Below are 25,992 nucleotides of genomic sequence, written 5' to 3'. Positions count from 1 at the left end.
TAAATAGAAATGCGTTACACCATCCATTATTACTAAATATTATAATTAAAAACATATTTAAGTTTTAGAAATAAAAAAAGCAGTTAAACAGAGCTTAAATTTAATCTAATTTATATTTGAAGCACTAACTTTGTAATTTTCCATTTTAATTATTGAATTTAATCAATGATCAAATAAATTAATGTTAAAGTCCCATTTTGAATATTTTTCCTATAAAATCAAACCCAACCTAAACACAGTTATCAACCCTTCCTTGCTTAAAACTAAATTAAATTAAATTAAATTAGCTTCCCTACTTTAAAACACAATTACCCCCCTCCTATCCTTATCGAAACCATATAAATTGTTCATTGTTTCTTTTATATGTCTGAAATCTTTTTATTTTGAAATCTTCGCTCTTCTCTTCTCTTCCATTCCACGGTGTCCTATATTATGGCTTATCCATTTGGCTCGCTGTTGTATTACTTTATTTATACCTCTTAGTTAAAATAAAACACACAATTTTTATTACGATTTTTTATTATGTTGGAACGAATACAAATTATAAACAAATAAATAATAAAATAAAAAATAAGAAAGAAAAGATTTAAAGCGGAAATTTAAATAATATAATACATATTTATATTTGTAGATTTTTTGTGAAAAGTAAAATAGCAATTTTGTACAATTTCTATTGTAGTATATAAACGGAGCATTTTCCTAATAAAATATAGAAAAACAGCTCAGAGAGGCATTAAAATAAGAAAAAGTTTAGAGATTGTAAAGGGTGGTTGGCAGGAATTTGGAATCGAATGGGGTGTTTACAGGACCTTGGGGATATGTGCTCCTTCGGCGTGGAAGCCTGTCTCGTCAGCGTAGAAGACGACGGTGATCGGAGTACCTTCAGGATCGATGTAGGAGTAAGATCCCTTCATCACGATCACCTGTTCGTCTTTACCTTCTTCGTTCTTCACCACCTTCAGTTCTCCAACTTCATCGCGAACAATTTTGTTCTCGGTCTCAAACCTTTACAAAACAACAAAAAATGTCATTATTATTTATATTATTATAAGTATTTGTAATTTTATTTATTTATTACATTTATTTTATTATATTTTTTAAAAACACATTTTAATACAATATATATACATTTCTACTTAATAGTTTTACTATTAAGTTACTCCAAAAAAGAGACTGAGCTCTTGTGCTTAAAGAGCGAAATTATCTTGTAATAACATACAAGACCGCTTTTTGAGTTTATTAATGTAAATACAACTAGTTTTGAAAAGTACAGATGTTATAATTAATAGGTAAAAAAACAACATTATTTTCAAAGCTTATACGAGTATTTTCAAATGTCGATGAAATTTCGCAAATTTTGAACGCTAATCAAACTCAAAAACGGAAGTATGAAACTACTTCGCGTTTTATTATATTTCATATCATATCAGATATATTATATTCAGATGACCTTGGTATAATTTTGAATTTCTTCCTGAAATCTTTCTTCATCCTGATGTAAGGATGGAAAAACATTACGATAAAGAAATTTTTTAAAAATTAACGAAATTCCAAAAATCTGTGTAACTAGATAACTGATTTTATTTTGCAATTATTGTAAATCTTTTTTTACATGCTTTATTATAACTAATAATAATAATAATAATAAAACCCTTATCCGCACCCCAATGGTGCATAGGACACTGCGTCATATAAACGCAGTGTTATCTTGATCGTTTACACATGAAGGAAAGGTGATCAGCCCTCCGCTTCAAGTACCAGTCCAGGGAAAATATTGAAAAAATATTACAGTGAAAAAATCATATTATAAGCTCAATTTTAGATGTAACTTTTATTTGAAATACCGTATCGTTAAATATTTAAATATAAAACTATAAAAGAAAAAAAATATGACATTCAATCAAATACATGGCCGAATGATGCGATATACGAGTATCTGTTAATAAATAATAATCTTGAGAATGAAATACTGATTTAAATGTTATTAATAATTTACACTCTGATTTAAAAAAGAAAAAAGAGGAATAATAATGCTTGAAGGAAGAAGGCTTTGAATTTTTTAATTAGTTTTAATTTATATTTGATTGAAAGGATGTTAAATTTAGACGATATGAGTTTTCAGATCATTAATACAATAGATACAACATGTTTTTATTTTGTATATTAAACGCATTGTCAACTTTGTGGTACAGTAATTTAATACTCTTCTTATCATTCATCGTTCACTTTGTGCAATACCACTTTAAAACTATACTTCACGACTACCGGTTTTGGACAACCATTTCATCATCAGGTCAACTGTAATGACTGATGATGGAATGGCTACTTCGAATTTTTAAGTAATTTTTAGGTGGTGTCACATAAATTGAACGATTGGGCACTTAGAACGCAGAGAACCTGATCTTGTTGTGAACAAGGCAATCTGTATGGATCTTTCTCGAAAGACATCGAGAGGAAGACCAAAAAACTATTGGATGCTGCAGAAAGATAACATAATTCAAGGTTATGGCCTAGGTACTACCTGAGGACGAGGAGAGTTGACTCCAACAGTCTACAAAGACGATAAGTTGGGATGGAGCCGGGAAGAATATACTTTAAATGAACGATGAATGATAAGAAAAGTGTTACAATATGATTGATTGACGTTAATTAATATTTTCAAGCATTACCCAAACTTGTACGATCCAGCTGGGTCCATGTCGAAGGATGATTTCAGGATTTTGATGGGCTCATCCTGAGCAGGAGCTGCTGAAACCACAGCGATGGCCACCGCCAACACAACGAAGAAGAATGACTGAAAAATAAAATACAATTTCCAAACTGAAAAAAATACTTACTTACATCATTGAAACGAAACGTTACATCCTAAATACGAAAGGAATGGTAAAAAATTATTGATTGAGGTAGTAAGAAAATTGCATTATCAAACAGTGTTATTGTTGCCCAAACATCACTTTAAAAATAATACTTTAAGTTCCCAAACGGACTCCACATAGAGGAAATATTAAACAAATTATAACTTATGACAGTCAAACAACTATATGTTAAAATAATCATTACGTATGCATTTAAGAATTACACACATTACACAACAAGAAAGCACCTCCCAGCAAAGCACACGAATCACAATTAAAACACTTTATGGTAATGTAGAACTGCAAGATCCATAACACAGAAAAACATCAAACAAGATCAATCACATGCCTCTTTTGGTTAAAAGAACTTTGATTACTTTGCAATGAAATTACACAACCTGCTTCCATTATCTATCAAGTCATTTACAATAGAAACTAATTATAAATAGGAATCTGTGCTAGGTTGTGAGTTAGGGTTAATTTTTTCATCATTTTGTAAGCAAAAAACTTACAAAAGGGATCCATAATCAAATGTCGATTAATAATTTTATTAAAATTAAACACTTGAACACTTCGAAAACGACAGATGTTTTATGTTTGTAACAGAAGACGAAAACATTTGTCATTTTCGAAACTAGTCGTAAATATAAATAAAACTCATTAAAGTGGTATATTCAGGTGTTTAATTTTAATGAAATAATCATGTCATTTCACAAAGTTAATGCCGAATCAATAAATAATATCGATTAATAATGATTGGCCCTGGTACTGTTCCGTGTCTGTCTACTGTGCCGGTTGGGGTTGTGGAGGCGTGAGTGTACCGACAAACGTCTGGTTGAATTTCAATCCAGATGACCAATTAAACTAATTAACTACTGATCACACAGAGAACTCTCGTCCAATATCAAAGTTCGGAAGATTTCAAATCTGGGTCACGTATTCCGTGCAGAAAAATATTGCATTCTGTAAATTATGATGATGGGAAAAATAGGACTGTAAAAAAATAAAAGCTGGCAGAAAGCAAACATCGTGGCCACGCAACATCCACGACTGGACCGGGATGAGAGGGGTGGAGGAATTATTCTGAACGTTGCAGGATCTCGAAGCCTTTGCCGTAGTGATCGCCAACGTTGGGATGACCTGACAAGGCACACGAAGAGGAAGAACTACTAATTACTTTGAATCCTGGAAGACCAGCAAAAAGATGGATTGACGACAGCTGGGAATCGACAGCGCAGGAGGCTAATCCTTTTAAAAACAGGCCACAAGGCCTAGACCAAGAAGAAGAAGAGAAAAATAACCTTCTTCAAACCCTTATCCACACCCCAATGGTGCATAGGGCACTGCATTATATAAACACAGTATTATCTTGATAGTTAACATACGGAGGAAAGGTGATCAGCCCTCCGCTTCAGGTACCAGTCCAGGGTAATATGGAATAATTCAAAAGTAGCTTCGAGATATTTCCATAGTTAGCGATAGAAATTGAGTATCTTTTAACCTCAATTACGCAAATAATTGAAGATGAAGGATAAAATATATTCCCTTTTTCATCTTCAAATCATTATCCACACCATAATGGTGCATAGGGCACTGCATCATATAAACGCAGTGTTGTCTTGATCGTTAACACACGAAGGAAAGATGATCAGCCCCCCACTTCAGGTAATATTGAATAAATATTAGAGTAAAAATTCATTTATATTTATTTGACCCCCCTGGGAATCGAACCTCCAGAATGGTGGCCGAGCGTGATGACCATCACACTATGGAGGCGGACAAGAAGAATAAGATAATTTAGTCACTTCACAATTAATAATCTGTTTCAAATTCTTACCAGTTTCATGATGGATTTGTTAGATCAACACTGCACGGAAGATAATCGTGTACTAATAAAATAATAATTTGACATCTACTTATATACAAACTTTCATAGGTTATATAAAAAACCAGTCCTTGGTTGAATGTACATTTTTATCGGACCTTTTTCGCTCGTTTCGGGGTCGTCTTCAAATGTTTTGAAGCTATCCAAATCGATGTACAATTAATCACGTTCGGTACTATGGCTGTTGGTATTTAAATCGACCACGTAACACCTTACTAATACACATTTTAATACGAGATAAATAAATAAAAATATTTGTTTATTGGTACATAAATTACATTGGAGTATTGACGCCTTCATCGGCAAATAATTACGCGAGAAATTACCTAATGACCAGTGATTCTCAAGACTACTCATTCTCAACATGAACGATTTTTTTTCTTAGATCTTGGACAGTTGCATTTATCATCTACCTTGCTAACTCATCGTCTTTGTAGACTGCTGGGGTCAACTCTCCTTGTCTACAGGTTGTAGGTGCTTCTGTCCTGAATAACGTCACTTAGGCCATGCCTCGAATCATATTATCTTTCTGCTACTATCCTTCCTTCTACCTTGCTAATTACGTACAAGGTTTATAGATCATTAAGTGGATTTATGTATCTTCTTGCTAAAAAAATGTTTTATTTTAATCTGCGTTAGGAACAGAAAGGATAATCTACTGTGGGTCAATCGGGAATTTCACATTGGTGCGATGCAACCACTGAAAACTCCTCAGGAGAAGCCAGACTGTTGACTGTCGTAAACAGAACTTCCATTTCACTAGAATAGGGTTCGACATTTTGTGTCCTTTCTTGGTTTATGGTACTAATGTCCTAAAAAAAATGTGTTATTTGAATATGTGTTGGGAACAAGAAGGATAATTAAGTGTGGGCCAATCAGGAACTTGTCAGCATTTGCTCACCTCAGAAGAACCCGGACTGTTAACTGTCCTCAACAGTCCGTCCGTTCCACCAGAAGATGGTTCGCCATTTTGTAACCTATCTTGGTTTGTTGTATCAATGTCCGTCACTATTTTTATCATATATGATCTCTCGTGAGAGTTCTTTACTAGTTATTTCGGATTAATTATTCTTTAAAAATACTCATTTTTTATTTCAGTTCATTCATTTCTTTTCAAACTTCTTGTTGAAAAAAAAAATAACATTAATCATGGTATACAATAATAAAATGTGCACAATATTTGGGCATACTCAAAATATTGTTAAAGAAATAACTGGTCAAATTATGAGTGTAATAAAAATTTATGTTTTCAGGCATCTCCTACTACGTAAAATAATTCGGAAATAATTTACGTACGTTGCATCAAATACTCAACTCGACCAGAGATGCCGAGTACTCACATGTGAAAAAAGTGTCCAAATTTCCGTAATGTGGTTGTCAATCATGGGTAGAATGATAAATGTTACACGTATATAAAGTGACCGTTAAAACCAGCCTTAGACAGGTACTAAGCCCTGTAAATACCCAGACATCGTTTTCCTTCTGGATGGCATTTACAGAGCTTATGGTTTGTCATAGGCTGGTTAAGTGATCACTTTACACGCGTGTAACTTTCACTATTCTACCCATGATTGGCAACCACACTAATCAAATTTTTGGAACTCCTACGTGTATCATAAGTCTAATAATGCTTTATGTTTGAGTTCACGGGAGCCATCTATGGTCGGTTTAAGAAAACTTTTATTTGTTCAGACTCCTTTATTTAGATGTATGCAAGAACCTATCTGGATTATTTTACGTACTGGGAAACGCCTGAAAACATGATTTTCTTTTTTTAAAGCTTATTTTATTCACAACATTTTCGGTCTTGAACAAGGATTCAGACTCACATAAAAAATTGTGAGTATGAATGTAGAATTAGCGGTAGTAAACTCAGCTTTAGTCCCTTGGACGACTCGTGTTTATACTCGCTTGTCTTAGAGCAAGTATAAACGTAAGCCGCGCGTGAATGCTACACGTATTCAGTGTAAGGGAACAGTGTGTACGAGTATCTTCAAAAATAAATTTCATATCATTTTATATTTTCAATACAGTTAGCAATATATTGAACACCATGAACGTGGTGTTAGTAGTAAATAAGTAGTAAATTAAATATTATGGGAATTAGTAAAAAAACATCCTGTAATCCGTTTAAGCCATGAATTATTTATGTGGCGTTACCATAACTTTTAATTACCACCATAAACCAAGATCTTCAGTTGTTTACTATTTATACCAGTTCAAGGTTATCTAGGTATTAGTTATATAATAATATGTTATTATATATATTCTACGTATATAATAAATATTTGGTACTAAACATAAAAAATATGCATACAGCGAATATTTTGAAAGTCAACCTTATTTGCATTTTCTCATTTAAATAAAACCAACTAAGGAACATACCATCAAACCGTTTCCCCGTAAGGGTAAGCAAAAATCTGTCTTTACAAAGAATCTTCACCCTTGCACATTCACACATATTCTCATATTCATTCATTCCATTCAAACCCTTATCAGCACCCCAATGGTGCATAGAGCACTGCATCATTTAAACGCAGTGTTATCTTGATCGTTAGTTAACACATGAAGGAAAAGTGATCACCCTCCGCTTCAAGTACCAGTCCAGGGTAATATTGAAAAAATATTAGAGTGAAAAAAAAATCATGTACCCGCCGATTATTCCAAAACTTAGAGCACTTTCAAGTATTTGAAATATTTAACCGTGTAAAGTTTTCCTCGGTCTTCCTCTACTACTATTTTTAACTGCATTTCCCTCTCAATTGCATTTCCTTGAGATGGTATGGGCACATAGGACGCAGAGAACCTGAACATATTGTGATCCAGGCAATCGCCATGGATCTTCCTGGAAAGACATCTAGAGGAAGACCAAATAATTCATGGATGCTGCCAAAAGATATGATTCGAAGGCATGGCCTAGGTGAAGTTATCCATGATAGAAGGACCTACAACCTGAAGATGAGGGGAGCTGACCCAACAGTCTACAAAGACGATAAGTTGGATGGAGCCAGGAAGAAGAAGAACTTCTTTCTTCACTCATTTGATTTACATGCCTAAACCATCTCAACACGCTTTTCTTAATTTTATCGATAGTGACTATCTCAGACTTGCATTCTTACCTTATACCATTCGAATATCTATCATACAGCGTTTATTATTTTTTTAAATCAATCAATACTTATTAAAATTAAAATTCAAGTAAAATTAAAAACAAAATTAAAGCGATATTTTACCTTCAATTTTATGACTCGATGTCAAATATGCAATTTAATTTAATTTAGCGGGTTTTCGAAGTACGTATGTGCTTTATTTGTAATAAAATATTTAAAGATCTAGTGTCTTTTAAAGCTTCAAAATAAAATATGCAAAATTATCGCCAAAAATATGTATATGCCTCCTTGTACCTACTCATTATATTTACTGTTTTAGGATATATGTATATGTATATATATATATATATATATATATATATATATATATATATATATATATATATATATATATATATATATATATATATATATATATATTTACATATATATATATATATATATATATATATATATATATATATATATATATATATATATATATATATATATATATATATATATATATATATATATATATATATATATATATATATATATATATATATATATATATATATATATACATATAAATATATGTATATAACTGACCATAATATACAATTAATCATTTCAAATACGTTTTCGTCTACTAATTTATTTTTTAAAAAACACATGATAATACAGTGTTTCAAATCCTTTGAATTCCTTAATACTTACATGTTTTTTGTTCAAATCATCCTCCATAGAACGAATTGAACAAAAAATCCCTCTTATGTATGTGAAGTACTTATAATATTATGCATTTTTTTCTAAATGTCATTAGCGTGGATCGAATCAAGAGTACATGGCCCAAGGGGCTTACATCCGTGAGCGTTGATGGGCGGACGATGATAGCGATTTGTTCGGCAAATAAAAACACATTTTACTTATTAATTATGCATATTATCAGATTAATTTGACTCGCGAGTTTTCATACACCGTGCACAATTCTGTGTAAATAGGATGACCTTTGGAGATGAAGATATTTGACATTTATTTTTATACCTGTTATTATAATATTATATCATTTGAAACAACGCACGACCTTTACCCTGTGTTATGAGAAAACTTCAAATTTACATTTAGGAGCAGATAAAACCAATCTCTTTTCAGTTTGGGATATACATATATATATATATATATACATATATATATATATATATATATATATATATATATATATATATATATATATATATATATATATATATATATATATATATATATATATATATATATTATATATATATATATATATATTTATATATATATATATATATATATATATATATATATATATATATATATATATATATATATATATATATATATATATAATATATATATATATACATATATGTATACATATAACTTTATTTTGTATATTAAATTAATTATCAGGTTTTCCTAAATAAAACGGATTACAATAAAACATGTATTTATCTAGATGAAACGAAAATCCACTAATTGGTGTTGGTAAAAACCTAGCACATAATAAATAAGGCAAATAATTCAATTCATTTCAATTCAATTCAATTTCAATTCGATTTATTTATTTCAATTAACGTATACATTACAAACTAAAAAATTTAAAGCGTATTCATTAAATACATACAAAAATATTTAAGAACTATTGCTAAAGGTGTAGAAGAATCTCACTTCGGAAAACTCCTTCAGACACATGGAACAGATCAATATCCATTGAGATATTGTTCAACATAGCGGTGGCTCTTCCTACAGTCATACCATCGGCAGGTTGGTCCTGTGTATAGAAATGTGAAACAATCTATGCTGACGCTGTCTTAGGAAACTATCGGGAACATACAGACCAATGTTCCGGATAATTTCAGGATTATAATAATTCAACTTCCACGTGTGTAGAAACTGCTGAAATGCTTAGATGGTCAGCTGGAGAATCCCTTAGAGATAAAATAAAGATTCAAGCTGTGTCAACTTGATATGAAACGTGTATCGTTCTTATCTTTTTTATGAAAGAAGATGGAAGTCTGAGCATCCCAGGGATTACGACCTGGCATTTTGTTGGCTTAAGAGACCACTTTTTACACTTGTGTAACGTTTACCATTCTGCCCATTAGTGAATATCTATAATGCATTTGACACCTGTATAAATGCAATAGTCTTAGATCCTTCCGCATACTGGTAAGGTTTTCGATACATTTGTGAAGAATAAACCGTCCCATATCACAAGTACTGGAATGCTCAGATTCCCATCTTCTTTTGTAAAAAAGGAAGAAGATTAGTATCAAGTTTAGATACCATTTAATTGACATCTCATCCGTGGAGTGATTTTATTATTTTTTTATTATTTTTTTTTATTTTGGCTAACAACAGCAACATATATAAAACAAAACTTTAAAAGATATACATCAAACAAGCCAATAATAGTTAACCACAGAAACATAATGATTAGTACAAAATAGTTATTGTGGATCTAGTAAATGAACAGTGTTCTAGTAAATGAACATTGAACACGTATTTATGAGAGAAAATGTGCATGTGTGAAGTGTGTGTGTGTGTGTGTGTGTGTGTGTGTGTGTGTGTGTGTGTGTGTGTGTGTGATGTTGATTCTAGGGACATACATACAATACAGAGAAGCATAGTTTTTAAAGATCCTGAGAGGACAATATGCTCACCATTCGACTTTTCAACACAGACTTTCCGCAATTGAAAATGTCAACTTGGCTAAAACATGAGTTGTACTCACTAGCCATTCGAAACATAGGTGAACTCACAATTAGTTCGAATGACAGGTACTCTGAATAAAGATTGTGACTGAGAATAATCCAGTATCCGATATAATAAATACGAGTAAATATAATTAAAAATCGTATTGTACGAAATGTGTTCACGAACTCGTGGAAACCTGGGTGTAACAGGCATCAGTAGTGAAGTAGAGGAAAGGCACTTTTTATTAAAAAAAGAGAAATATTTGTGTTTTTATTATTCACACAAATATTTCAATTTCATACTATTTCTGTGAGCCTAAGCGGCTTATAAATAGGTATCAAAGTGGTAGAGTGGGTTCTAACCGAGAAACTCTGACTTAAGGGTCCACGGGATCACAACCCGACACAATTGAGATGGTATGGGCACATAGGACGATCATATTGTGAACCAAGCAATCGTCATGGATCTTCCTCGAAAGACATCTACATAGATGAAGACTAAGGAATCCATGGATGCCACAGAAAGATAATATGATTTGAAGGCATGTGTGAAGACTATTCAGCTACATTTTTACATCTCAACAAAGATGAACAACAATATGGAAGTCTGGGTAGTTACAGGGCTTATAACCAGTCATAGACTGGTGAAGTGATCATTTTTTGTGGGGTCAAGGGATCTTGCATCCCTCATGTCACTGCGACCATATTAGGTCTATTTTGATCACTTTACAAACGTGCAACATTGACCATTATTGACCCATGATTGACAACAACACTATTCAAATTTTTAATACTTAGATATATTAATCAATCTCATGATACAGTACATATGCATTCACAAGTAGACCCTTTTATCTGTATGCGAGATACGAACCAATGATTATTATCACATCCAAGAAAACGCCTGAAAACATGATTTAAATGTTATGCGGCTTATAATTTGGACCCTTCCGTAGTGTAATGGTCAGCACGCTCGGCTACCGTGCTGAAGGTCCTGGCTTTAATTCCCAGGGGGGTGGGGGTGCAAATAAATATTAGTGGTTTTTCACTCTAATTTTTATTTAAGATAACCCTGGACTGGTACCTGAAGCGCAGGGCTGATCACCTTTCCTTCATGTGTTAACTATCGACATAACACTGCTTTCATATGATGCAGTACCCTATGCACCACCTGGTGAGGATGAGGGTTTGAAGGAGATGAAGAAGAATATTATTATTTACAACATTTTTAGTGTGTCCAAATACTTGTTCACAAATCTGGAATTTCTTCTCTTTAGTAGTTATTTTGTAATAAATCTAGTACCTATTTAGAAATACTAAAAATTTTGTAAAATATAAGTTATTTAGTATCTGTATGAGTAAATATAATCAAAGAGAGAAAATGTTGGGTAGAAATATTTTTTATTGTTATTTTTCTTACATCGTTACAACATATTACGAAAAAAACAATAACCCGTTGCGTTTCATTATTTCGAGGGAGCAAGCGCCTAAGAAAATTTAGGACTCGCGAATCCTTCAGTCAACATATATGGTAAGACATACGATCCAATATCATATCCTTAACAAAGATCACATTCGTAAAGGCAGTGTCGAAGTCATTATGGTCGAGCATTTTTAAGGGTGTTCAAATTAGGCGACTGGGGCGACGGGGATGTGTGCTCCTTCGGGGTGGAATCCTGTCTCGTCAGCGTAGAACTTGAGGGTGATAAGGTTGCCATCGGGATCGGGGTAGGAGTAGGTTCCTCGCATTACCAAAGCCTGGGTGTCCTTGCCTTCCTCGTCCTTGACAACCTTCAGTTCGCCAACCTCGTCGCGGGTGATCTTGTCCTCCGTTTCATAACTGCAGACAGAAAACATTTTGTAAATAACGAAATGAAATGAAATAATGAAATAACCTACAATGATTAAAGAAAATACTTTATACCACTTGAGTTTTATTAAAAACTACTAGTTTCGGAAGCTAAACTTCCATTATTCAGGTCTGAATAATAACTAGTTATTATTCAGACCTGAATGATGGAAGTTTAGCTTAAAACTCAAGTGGTAGGAAAACAAGTGTTTTCTTCAATCATTGTAAACATGTCTTACCACAAAGTTAATGCCGAAACAATTAATAAAAAGAAATAACCTAATGACCAGTGATCTCAAGACTTGTTGGGTAATATATACAAAATAAAACACGTGTTTTTGGATTGAATTCTATATATATTTATGCATATGTTAATACGTAACGCGTTCCGTCTTCTTAGGACATTATCAAACACTCACTTCTTGGGACATTATCATTTGACGCGTTTCGTGTTCTTAGGACATTATCAAACACTGATAATGTCTTAAGAAGTGAGTGTTTCATAATGTCAATTAACATATACATAAACAAATGTAGAATTCAATCTAAAAAAACGTGTTTTATTTTGGATATATTACCCAACAATTCAATATGGAATTCTACCAACTGTCTGCAGTTACAATAAATAATGATTCTCAAGACTACTGATTTTCATCAAGGACGATTTTTTTTTCTAAGGTCTTAGACAGTTGCATTTATTATTAACCTTGCTAATTATGTACAAAGTTTATAGATCATTAACTGGGTTTTTGTTTCTTCTAACCAAAAAAATGCTTTATTTTAATCTATATTGGGAACAGGAGGGATAATCTAGTGTTCGTCGATCAGGAACTTCTCAGCATTTGATCATTGCTTATTCTAAGCTCTGTGCGAGAGAATACAAGAAAAGTTGACTGAAAGCTCTACTCTTGCCGGTTTTTTATACCACTTTATTATCATTTGAACGTTGTACTTTTTTGCCCTAGTAAAGGTGAAATGTTCATAAATAATATCAAATGCAAACTAACTTAACGAAGTGTATTCATAATATCATTCTAAGTAGGTACTTAGTATTCAAAAATCACCTAATTATTATGAAAATCGTAGCTTATGAACGACCACAGAGTACTGATTTAAATAAAAATAAAAACATTAATCCCTCTCTAAATACGTGTATGAATCTAAGTAGGTACTAATTTTTCAAAAATCACCTCAAAATTATTGAAATCATGTCTTTATGTACTGCCGATAAGAAGGTACTGATTTGAAATCAAAATAAAAAGGTGATCGCTCTCTTAATCAAAGTAGGTACTTAGTTTTTTTTTTAATCGCTTGTGACGAAATATGAAATTTATTTACAAAATACATTACTCATAATAGATCTAACTTCATAAATATTAAGGTGACGAATATATTCGACATTGTACATATGTTACTTAAATATTTATAAGCCAACAAATATTTTTGACAATATTTTGAACACTTTATATCCGTGTAACATTTACCGAACTTTGAGTAGCGTGAATTTTAATTACAGTAGAGTGATAAATAAAGTGATCGCTTAAAACCAGCCTATGACGGGTCGTAAGCTCTGTAAATACACAGACCTCCATATTTTTTTTCATCTATGTTGAGATGTTAAAATAGATGTTATATGTTATATATATTATTGTTTACAACATTTTGAGTGTGTCCAAATACTTGTTCACAAAATCTGGATTATCTCCAATTACAGGAGTTATTTTCATATTATTTTTTGACATCTCATCAAAGATGAAGAAGAATATGGAAGTCTGGGCATTTACGGGAAAATGCCCAGACTTCCATATTCTTCTTCATCTTTGATGAGATGTCAAAAAATAATATATTATTGTTTACAAGGAATATGATTTCAGCAAAAAACATATTTTCGTTAACCAATTCATGGTTTTGACAATCATATCAGTGATTCTTCATGTCTCACCAAATTACTATCTTCTCTTTATGGAAAAGATGGTTGAATCCAGTCTTAAACTTGAACAATAATATGGGCGAACGTATTTTGTCCCTTTTTAAAAATATATTTTAAAAAAATAATTAAAATTTGTCCATTTGGACACCATACGCAAAGAGTCTCCTAGAAATGGTTTTAAATCAAGGCGTTTTTAATTTATTTTTCAAGTCACGCGATGTCTTGCGTGTTTCGATATTGCCAAATACTCACAAGCTATAACGAAACATAACCATGCTAATTTGATTTATTAAATGAAGAAATTTGACTGTCAATAATTTTAATGTATATTTTGTTATTACCGCATCTCACAAAACATACATTGCAGTTAATAAAATACCCTACATGTTCGCCTCTATAGTGTAATGATCAGCACGCTCGGTTACCGTTCTGGAGATCCCAGGTTTGATTCCCATTGGGGTGGTCAAATAAATATAAGTGATTTTTTCATTCTATAATTTATTCAATATTACCGGAAACGGAGGGCTGATCACCTTTCCTTCATGTGTTAACGATCAAGACTACACTGCGTTTATATGATGCAGTGCCCTATGCACCATTGGCATGCGGATAAGGGTTTGAAAATGAAAAAGATAAAATATTTTATTGATAGTAAAAAGATACTCAATTTCTATCGCTGACCATGGAAATATCTCGAAGCTTCTTTTGATTTTTCTCTAAGGATAATTTGCGATTATATGCTCTGTACTTGTCATTCTAGCAATTGTGCTGCTCTCTTTTAGAAAAATCGGGTAATATTTAGATATTTCAGTCAAAATTATGAAATAAACTACCAGGATATCATCTAGGACTCCGTTGTGCACAACGGAGTCCTGGTTCCAACTCTAATGTATGGAAGTGAAACATGGAGTTGGCAAAAGAAGGATGAAAGTAGACTGAATGCAGTCGAAATGCGATCTCTCAGAAGAATGTGTAACAAAACGATGTATGATAGATGTGCGAATAGTGAAATAAGGAAGGAATGCAAAGCTGAGATAAGCATTATCGATAAAATTAAGAAAGGTGTGTTGAGATGGTTTGGACATGTGGAACGAATGGGTGAGGAAAGAACGGTAAAACAAATTTATGAGGCGAATGTTAGTGGGAAAAGAAGCAGAGGAAGACCGAGAAAAACATGGCACGATCAGGTATGCCAAATGCTTGAAAGTGGTCAGGTTAGGAGTCGTAACAATCGGCGGGTATGTATGAGGAGATGCATGAACGTGGAAGAGGCGAAGAATGTTTGCAAGGACAGAGTGGTGTGGCGCTCTATTCTCTCTGCCTACCCCTGCGGGGAAGCGGCGTGATGGTTAGTTAGTTAGTTAGTTATATCATCTAGTCGAAGTTGACTCCTTGATCATTTTTGAGTGAGTTGGAGAGCTACTAGATCTGGAAAACCCACCCAAAGTTGTATCCACCGGCCGGGTTGATGTCGAAGGCAGACTTGAGGATCTTCAGGACTGGTGCATCTGGCACTGGAGATGCGGACACGAAGGCCACCGCCACCAGGAAGAAGAAGAAGAATGTCTGAAAGAAAATTGTTGATCACGTCAGATATACTAGTACCTTTAAGAATCATAAAATCCCTAAATATCTCAAAACTGCCATTAAATTCAGATAATAGTAAAAAAAAATGCTGCTAAACATCCTTGAGCCAAGCAAAATTTGCGTTCATTATGTCTAATATTTACGAAATTTTGATTTGTATTTTTTTCATTATTTTGAGAATTTGTTTCATAACTATATTGATTCAACATTTTTAGTGTGTCTAAATACTTGTTCACAAATCTGGATTATCTCCAATTAGGAGTTATTTACACCCTGTAAATGCTCAGACTTTCATATTCTTCTTCATTTTTGTTGAAATGATAGTGATATATATATATATATATATATATATATATATATATATATATATATATATATATATATATATATATATATATATATATATATATATATATATATATATACTCCAAAGCCCTATACTGCATATTGTCCGTCTCCATAATCAAGCGGTAAGCACTTTTGGCTACCATACTGGTAGTTCTGGGTTCAATTTCCAGAGAGTCAAAATAATATTGAAGTGTTTTTTTTACTATAATATTTATTTGATATTATCCTGGACTGGTACCTGAAGCGCAGGACTGACCACCTTGCCATCATATGATAAACTATCAAAATAACATAACGTCAATTTGATGCAGTGCCCTATGCACCATAGAGTACGGATAAGGATTAATTCATATCCCAAAGCACATGAAAATCAAGGCAAGTATTCTTAAATGAAATCTCGATGATTGACGTTTAATACTATATATATCCATACCACGTTTAAGTTCTTTAACGTGGTATGGACATGTGGAGCGAACGGATGACGATAGAATGACCATTCAAGTAAATTTGGCAAATGTGATCGGGTGAACTGAACAAGTTCAGTTAAAAAAAGCTTGGCACGACCAGTTCAATCAGAATCTAAAATCTGGTTTTGTAAGTCTACGTAGTGGAGCATGTATGACTAGATGCATGGATGTAAAAGAAGCTAGGAGTGTGGTGCTCCATACTCTCTGCCTACCCATGCAGAGAAATGGCATGATAGTAGTGTAAAAATATAAATATATACAAGTAGAATTGTATAAATATAAATATATACCGTAAAGTGGGTATACTTTGCACCATGGGTGATACTTTGCACCACCTTCTGTAAAGAAATTGTAGAGCTGGTCATCTCTGATACATGTCATTTTTCATTCTACTTTCTATTGTTTCTGATAGATGGCACTTCAATCTACTTTTTAGTTTACAGAAGTAACAGTCGGTCGTCATTGCTTCAATGCGTTTTTCCTGTCCGAACGTAAAGAAAGTTTTCTGTCTGAAAATTGTGTCCGAAAAAATCCAGTAGAATCAGTATACTGAAACTAGTTACAACAAGTGAGTGGTCTCTAAATCGTAGGTAGGTAGGCCCTGCTTTTCTCAAATGCTGTATTTTTTAGTTACGTTGTCAAGTTTATGTAAAAATAATATTTTTTAAGAACTGACTTGTATTGACCACATTTGGGGTAACATTGCACCAAGTGCAAAGTATCCACAAAAGGCCATAGTTAATTAATTTGATGAAAAGTCTTAAAACGGCTAATACAACTTGACATGTTTGCTAAACATCTATAGGTTTTGTGTACTTACTTAATTCCTGATTAATAGATTTATATTATCCACTGACACTTCGTGATGGAATTGCATTTTTAATTTATTATTAGATTAAAACCAATATGTTTAGCTTTACCACTTTTTTATTTGACCAGCGACCGGGTTTCGTCGTTACCGACATCATCAGACTGGCCAGTCTGATGATGTCGGTAACGACGAAACCCGGTCGCTGGTCAAATAAAAAAGTGGAAAAGCTAAAAATATTGGTTTTAATCTAATAATAAATTAATTCCTGATGGTATATTTTTTTCAAAAATATCAAGAACACACAAACAGCGGCCTTATGCCAGATGATACTGCGATTTTACACCGAAGAGAGTGGAGCAGTGTTTGGAGGCCATTCGAAATGGTACAATCAGTCAAAGAAAGGCTGAAGAAATTTTCAAAATCCCCAGAAGGACGATTAACTATAAGCTCAAAGGTCAGCACACAAAACCTGTGGGAAAACCTCCGATATGTGACAAGGGCGAAGAGCAATCCTTCGTAAACTGCATAGTAGACATGAGTGAGTACGGTTTCCCAGTGAGTGTTTTTAACATTCGCTACATTCTAATAGCTTATTTGGATAGATTTGGCAGAAGAGTACGAATATTAAAGAACAACGTACCAGGCTCTGAATGGATAAGATCATTTTTGCAAAGACATAAAACCTTGGCTGTTGCTAAAACTAGTCAGTTGCTTAATCGGTTGCCATTAAAAGCGTATGACGATGACGTCCGCCAGAGTTTTCAACAGTTTTTGGAAGAAAACAGATTCAACCCAAAGAATTCAGTCTTAAAACGCAGGAAAACGATACCGATAGAACCAGGTAAGAGCATTGCTCACGATCCAAATGTCGAAATGAACGTTGACGAGACACAAATGCTACCTGAACCAACTACATCAATGATCCCACCTTCCGCATCGAAACTTCCAGCATTAACTGATTATAGTTCACACGGAAGCTTTGAGGAAGAGGGAGAAGAACAAAAACGATGACTGAAACCAGTTATCGTATTTGTTCTTCCGTTTCATTAGGACCAGTAAAAAAGAAGGTGGGAGAATATGTCGTATTTCATTATGAAGGAGAAAAATTTCCGGGACAGATTTTGGAAATAAAGAAAGACAGAGCTGTTAAATCCATGCAAGAGAGTCTCAAATCGTGGAAGTGGCCGATGAAGGATGACTTTCTTCAATATTCTTGGAAGGATGTAGCGGGTTCCATAAAAGAACCGTAAATGCAATCCAAAAGAGGTTTCTTTACCGTCCCGGAACTTGACCATATTTAGACCTAATTTAATTTTAATTCCTATTACCTATGTAGTACGATATGTTTTAATATCCACCTTTTATTTTATATAATTTTAAACCTTCAGTTTTGAAAAAAAAAACATTTTTGTTAGATTTTTCAATATTTAAAAAAAAAAAAAACCTATCAAGTGTCTTATTTTTCCATAATTATACAATATTATAATCTGCATTTAGTGAACTGTGAGCCAAAACCCTTCATAAGGTGCAACAAAACTTGTAGGATAGCCTTTACTTTGTATCAATTTGGATTCTAGTACGAAAAGTGTAGAGAAAATATCATGGTGCAAAGTTGTACTTTACCCCGGGATACTTTGCACCAAAATATAAATGTAAAAAAAAAATACAGGCAAAATAGATAAAAATTTAAAAACGTATCAGACATGTTACAGGTATATGTGTTATTACATTGCAATAGTTGAAACCTCAGAAAAAGTAAAAAACCTGATCTGAATAGACAATTTTTTGAAAAAATGCAGTATTTTGGTGCAATGTATACCCACTTTACGGTACTTGAAAGTAGTGTATAAATATAAATATATACTTGATTATGCCAAGAAACACTTGGTATGACCAAGTATTTCATTCAAGTGTTTCAAATACTTGGGCTTGGTCAGTTCAGGATTCGGAATAATCGGCAGGTATGTATGTATGAGGAGATGCATGAATAAGGAAGAAGCGAAGATTGTTTGCATACAGATTAGTGTAGCATTTAATTCTCTCTGCCTACCCCCATGCGGGAAGTAGCGTGAGGTAAGTTACTTTTTTGTAGTTTTATACATATATACAGGATCCTGATGCAATTTTTCTTAGGAAACTTTTTAGATCAGTCGCAATAGGAGTATTCAAGATTTTTTTTACTATTTTCATTAGACCGTTATTATCGAAATTTTGTCACATACGGCTTGAGTAAGCGTTTTTTGACGAGATCAATATTTAAATAAGGTTGCGTAAACTTTACTCGATATGTTTACTTAGTGATCTTACCAATTTCATGATGCTGTTCGGTCAGACGCAGAACTGATACTGGCTTCGAGGAATTCGAACACCTCTTTTATAGTCATCCCAGCTTGCTAAGTAAACGAGTCCTATTAACTGATAATCAACTAATTTTTATTAGATATGTCACCTTTAATTTTACAATAACTGCTCTTCAGTCGGCACGTTGGGAAACATCTTTATGTGTATTCTCTACTCGAGAATTTATTGCTCGATTGGTCGAAACGACTAAAAAAACATCTTTGTCGAAATACATATCGCTCACTCCTTTCAAGAACGTCATAAATCAAAAATCGTCAATTTTCAGTTGAGCATATTTTCGGAATGCCCAGAAAATGTGCTATATCCCAGAAAAAGAGGCATATTTTTAACTTAATATTTACCCGCTACAGGGCAGAAAATGTTGATTTTGCATTTTGAAGAAAAGGTATTGTTTAATTATTTTTTTTAATAAACCAAATATGTTTCAAATGGAGCAAAAACCTTCAGGTTTCACCTAAAAAGATCTGTTGCACAGTAAAAAGTTCAATAAGTGGCTTGATATTTATTTTTAATATATTGTGTTTTATTTTTAAACTTTAAAAACGTTCTCCTGAAAAATCAAGTTTTTTGATTTACGACGTTCTTGAAAGGAGTGAGCGATAGATAATCTAATCATATATAATTAGATATTGTTTTTTGACATCTCATCAAAGATGAAGAAGAATATGGAAGTCTGGGCATTTACGGGGCTGACGACCGTCATAGGCGGATTTTAGTGATCACCCATTATTGACAACCACTCTTAATAAGAATTTAATAATAGTCCAGATTTTGTGAACAAGTATTTGGACACACTCAAAATGTTGTATATAATTAGATGTCTAGATGTGAAGGAAGCGAGGAGTGTATGTATGTATACAGAAGAGTCTAGCGGTCCATCCTCTCTACCTACCCCTGCAAGGGTTTAGCGTAATGGTAGTAGTAGTACATAGCACAGTACATTATAATGAAATAACCATATCGCTCACTCCTTTCAATAACGTCATAAATCAATAAACTTGATTTTTCAGGAGAACGTTTTTAAAGTTTAAAAATATAATACAAAGTATTAAATGTAAATATCAAGCCATTAATTGAACTTTTTACTGTGCAACAGATCTTTTAAGGCAAAACCTGAAGGTTTTTTCTGCATTTGAAAAATATTTTGTTAATTAAAAAAAAAAATATCAATACATTTTCTTCAAAATGCAAAAACAACACTTTCTGCCCTGTAACGGGTAAATATAAAGTTAGAAATATGGCTCTTTTGATGGGATAAAGTACATTTTCTGGGCATTACAAAAACATGCACAACTGAAAATTAGCGATTTTTTTTATTTATGACATTATTGAAAGGAGTGAGCGATATATAAAAAGACAGATCTCCTGGCTCCGGAATATACGACATTGAACGGGGATCAGGAACGTCGAGGAGGTGTTTAGAGCTGCCCAAGACAAGGATAATTACTCTCAAGTGTTAGTCGACCTCAGAGGGACCTGACATGACACACAGAAGAACATACGTAAAAAATTAAATATAATCACAGCAATGCCTCGTATAACGTACTTTATTCGTTCCAGGACTAAATTCTTTGTGTGAAACGCGTTTTCCCATAGCAATACATATTCTTCTTAATTTTTTCTACCATAAAAAGATACTATCGTTTTTATTTTTTAGTCAGACTCAGATTTAGGAACACGGTTATTGGATTGAATTCTACGTTTATTTACATACTTATATATGATTATATATGACGCGTTTATAGATTTGAGATTTGGGTGTTGAGCGTTATAAATTTGAGTGTTTGATAATGTCTTAATAAGACGAAACGCGTCACATATTATCATAAATATGTAAATTAAAATGTAATTAAATCCAATTACCGTTTTTAATTTGGATATATTACCCAACAATTATTATTGCAGTCGCTTTTTACAGGTAAATTCAACTAGCCCACTCAAGTTTTGGGCAATTAGCTTTCTAGACATTTCGAGACTCCCACGTAGGCTTTTGTTATTTAATTTACGAGTTCAGTCACTATTGACATTGTTTATTACATAAGCTTCGATGAGTTATTGAATATGACAGAAATATGATACGTAAATATGATCAAATAAATGCAGAAAATAGACAATTTCTTTATGGAAAAACCCTGACATGAAGATCGGCAGTAAAATTAAAATGTTTAAAACTTGTTTGCGACCCATCATGATATCGTTAACTCTTTTCAACAACGTCATACATCAAAAATCGTCAATTTTCAGTTGTGAATTTTTTCGGAATGCCCTGAAAATTTACTATATCCCAGCAAAAGCGGCATATTTTTAACTTAATATTTACCCGCTACAGGGCAGAAAGTGTTGTTTTTTCCATTTTGAAGAAAAGGTATTGCTTAATTATTTTTTTAAATATACTAAATATTGTTCAAACGGAGAAAAAATATTCAGGTTTTACCTAAAAAGATCTGTTGCACTGTAAAAAGTTCAATACAGTTGATATTTATGTTTAAAACATTTTATTTTATTTTTAAGCTTTAAAAACGATCTCTTGAAAAATCAAGTTTTTTGATACATAAAGTTGTTGGAAGGAGTGAGCTGCATATGGGATCCAACGCAGAGCGGACATCACAGTAACAAAAAAAACGTGCCAGAAATGTCATTTTTTCTAAGAGTGTCAGAAATGAAGACTCTAAGTAGCACATCTGTTTGCTATAACAGATTGGTGTGGCGTTCTATTATCTTTGCCTAACCTTGCAGAGAAGCGGCGTGATGATTAATTACTTAGTAAGATTTAGAATAAGAAGAAGTAATAGTAAAAGGTGTTGTAAACAAAAAGTAGGTACCAAAATAAATGTTGAAACAGAAAAGATGAATATAATTAAGAAGGATAATTTTTATATATAATTTACTTTTTTGAAATACCAAAGCAAGAGTCTACGAGATAGAATAAGAACACCAGGATAAGAGAATTATGCGAGATCAAAGATGTCGTTAGGTGGGGAAGGCAACGAAGGAGACAATGGTATGCGCATGTGAGGAGAATGGAACCATCCAGACTCCCCCACATTGCACTGCACGGCCAACCCAAACGTAGAAAACCAAAGAGATGAATAGACAGCTGGGAATCGACATCGCAGGAGGCTAATCCCTCTTTTTAAATAGGACATAAGGCCTACACCAGGAAGAAAAAGAAGAAAAACACTGATACCGAAAATTAAAATAAAACTTAACTCTATTATGTCATTCGTCCTCCATCGTCCATCATTACAAATTCAATTTTCGCAATTTTAAGCATAGATATAGCGTGTGTTTGACAAATTTTCATACATTGGTAAAAATTGACAAAAGCTACACAGAATTTCAAATATTTGGACATATGACAAAACTATCAAGTAACCATCACACCTCTTCTCCTCAAGGGTAGGCAGAGAGAAAATAAATATATTCACGGAAGCAATTTTAAATCGAAAGTGAAAATATCTCTTCGTAAACCTTGCGTTCTGTCCGCCTAGTATAATGTTATAGTCAGCACGCTCGGCTACCGTGCTAGAGAATCCCAGGTTCGATTCCCAGGAGTGCTACAACTTCAATAAACTTCATTCTTCAATTTTTCTTGCAAAAAAAGATTTTTAGAGCGATTGCTCGTCAAAAAAGCTATCAGTATCAATTTGCTGTCGTTCATCTGATTGGTGTATTTCGTTTATAGCTTCTGCAGATCTCTCTATTTCTTCCCATTTTAGTACATGCTGTAGTCCAATCCATGTGAAAATTTCGGCGCTACCGAAACTGTTCTCCCATAATTCTATGTATGAAATGCACCGTCTGAATAGATAAATGGACAGTGCTCGCGAGAACCGGGACAACATCTAAACCGGCCGGGACACCGGGATCCGTATCTGAAACCGGGATTTTTTTTATTAATTTTTATTTATATACATTTATTTAAATCACAATTTATACATATTTAGATTTTTTTTTGGCAGAGACCCACCAAGCTACCTTGTGTGTTGTTTTTAACAATTTTAACCTAATATAGACACAAAAAAAGGAAAAAAAAATATTTTACAATTTTCATAAAATTAACTCTTGATCATTTAACCATTCCTTTATTTTGCCTTTGTTCCATATTTTATTTTGACCTCTAACATCCGTCGGCAACAAATTAAAAATGTTCGCAACGACATATTGCAGTGTTCGACTCCCATATTTATTGTTAATTCTTGGGACTATCAAACCTTCGTTGTGTGTAAATCGTGTATCATGGTTGTGTACTAAAGGATTTCGATATTTTTGTATAGTTTGTTGTTCAACGATGATACTCATCCACAATATTCCACGTACTGGCAGTAATTTAAAATGTTTGTGTATCAAGATTGGATTGTCCCTTTGATTATAAATAAGACTAGGTACAATTTTTTTTATTATTGAATATTGCAGATTTTGAACCATTTTTAAATTTGTTTTCGTCGAATGTCCCCAAGACTTAATTCCATATCTTAATATGGATTCTACCAAGGAACAGTTAATTATATTTAAGGTCTGTTTAGGCAGGATAAAGTACATACATTAACCCGTTCAAACTGGGACGTATGGTAAGCCTAGGCATAACCATTGGCAGGTTGGTCCTGTATATAGGAATGTGAAACAATCTATGCCGACTCTGTCCTTAGATACAGACACCAATGCTCCGGATGATTTCAGAATTATCGATAAATTTATTTATTCACTTGGCGTTTAATTTATAGACCTCCATTTTAATTTATGTATTAATTTTAAATCAAACACAGATTTTTTGAGTCTACTAAGTTGTATTTTATTAACAAAAACATATAAAAAATTATATTGTGACAATTGTTTCGCCTTGTTAGGGCATTATCAAACGAATGTGAAGATCAAATGGACTACGGTCCTTATGTAGCTATACAATTCTATGTGACAGTTTTAACACGTGCAGCAATAATTTATGGGAGACAACAGTAGGTAATGGGGGATGTAGTAGACTCAAAAAATGGGGGACTTTGTAGACTCAAAAAATCTGTGTTTGATTTAAAATTAATACATAAATTATCGATCAAACTTGAGTTACGGCTGGTTGCCTTTACACATTAGCACGGCCTAATTTATTAGGGCGGTTCAATGTCAAAATCTATCACGACTTTTTGTTTCGTTTGAAAACACCGTCGGTTTACCAAAAATTCACGGTAATTTAATTAGTCGTGATCATCTCCATAATAGCAAAAAAATATGATACTAAAACTCTAATTTATGTAGGCTATGTCAAAAGATTTCACTAAAGATCACATTTCAATCGTGTTTTTAATTTTAACCCGTCATACTGAAATGGACGAAGAATTAATTTTATGTACTCGTATATACAGCTGTGTATTAAAATAAGATAAAATATGCATATAAGTAGAAGCATTTAAATACCTGTTTCATCAGTTGGAAAATCAAGGTTTTTACGACAAATTATACATGCAACGAATTCATTTAAATCATTTTGAGTGTGTCCAAATACTTGTTCATAAATCTGAATTATATCCAATTAATTGGAGATAATCCAAATTTGTGAACCAGTATTTGGACACACTCAAAATGTTGTAAATAAATTAATTGGTCAAATTATTTGCTAAAATAACGTAATGAAAAGAATATTTTCTAGCGTTTCTCATGTACATATGTGATTATAATCCTAGATTCCGACCTCACATACAAATGAAAGAGTTTCTGCTCATTAAAAAGCTTCTTACACCTCACCAAAGATGTCTCTAATGAAGTTCTAGTGATTCAAGAATAATGTTTCAAATATGGTTCATATATTATATATAGAACTTCCAAGAATTTGAGTAGTGTGGTTGTCAATAATGGGTAGAATTGGTGAATGTTAAACCAGCCTATGACGGTCGTCAGCCCCGTAAATGCCCAGACTTCCATATTCTTCTTCATCTTTGATGAGATGTCAAAAAATAATATGAAATAGTACTTCTTTATTCTTTTTTATTACTTAAACCAGCCTATAATAGGTCTTAAGGCATGTAAATACCCAGACTTCCATATTCTTCATCATCTATGTAGAGATGTCGAAATAGAATTGTGGAAATC

The 25,992-nt window shown here is 32.9% G+C and overlaps 2 protein-coding genes across 2 annotated transcripts; both read right to left on the bottom strand.

Moving 5' to 3' along the window:
* Positions 1 to 501: 501 nt before the first annotated feature.
* On the bottom strand, positions 502 to 4,746 carry LOC148312949 (larval cuticle protein 16/17-like). The gene is made up of 3 exons (XM_088271087.1): positions 4,693 to 4,746; positions 2,670 to 2,794; positions 502 to 1,005 (listed from the first exon to the last, which is right to left on the bottom strand). Exons 1-3 carry the CDS (start codon positions 4,699 to 4,701, stop codon positions 801 to 803), a joined length of 339 nt encoding a protein of 112 aa, XP_088127213.1. The 5' UTR covers positions 4,702 to 4,746; the 3' UTR covers positions 502 to 800.
* Positions 4,747 to 11,942: 7,196 nt separating this feature from the next.
* Positions 11,943 to 19,898, bottom strand: LOC148312948 (larval cuticle protein 16/17-like). Its single transcript, XM_088271076.1, has 3 exons — positions 19,858 to 19,898; positions 15,779 to 15,903; positions 11,943 to 12,398 (listed from the first exon to the last, which is right to left on the bottom strand). The coding sequence occupies exons 1-3, from the start codon at positions 19,864 to 19,866 to the stop codon at positions 12,188 to 12,190; spliced, it is 345 nt and encodes a 114-aa protein (XP_088127202.1). The 5' UTR covers positions 19,867 to 19,898; the 3' UTR covers positions 11,943 to 12,187.
* Positions 19,899 to 25,992: the final 6,094 nt, after the last annotated feature.

This window comes from Brachycentrus maculatus, unplaced genomic scaffold (genome assembly GCF_059751285.1).
Source record: "Brachycentrus maculatus isolate JH-2025_06_01 unplaced genomic scaffold, ASM5975128v1 h1tg000028l, whole genome shotgun sequence".
Taxonomy (NCBI): domain Eukaryota; kingdom Metazoa; phylum Arthropoda; class Insecta; order Trichoptera; family Brachycentridae; genus Brachycentrus; species Brachycentrus maculatus.
This window is presented reverse-complemented; position numbering and strand designations above follow the sequence as displayed.

What these genes read in the sequence shown, in the direction of transcription:
- LOC148312949 (XM_088271087.1), bottom strand. An exon ending in GCTGGATCGTACAAGTTTGG is followed by an intron (nt 1,006 to 2,669) that starts GTAATGCTTGAA and finishes TGTTTTGTAAAG; the next exon opens with GTTTGAGACCGAGAACAAAA.
- LOC148312948 (XM_088271076.1), bottom strand. An exon ending in GCCGGTGGATACAACTTTGG is followed by an intron (nt 12,399 to 15,778) that starts GTGGGTTTTCCA and finishes TTCTGTCTGCAG; the next exon opens with TTATGAAACGGAGGACAAGA.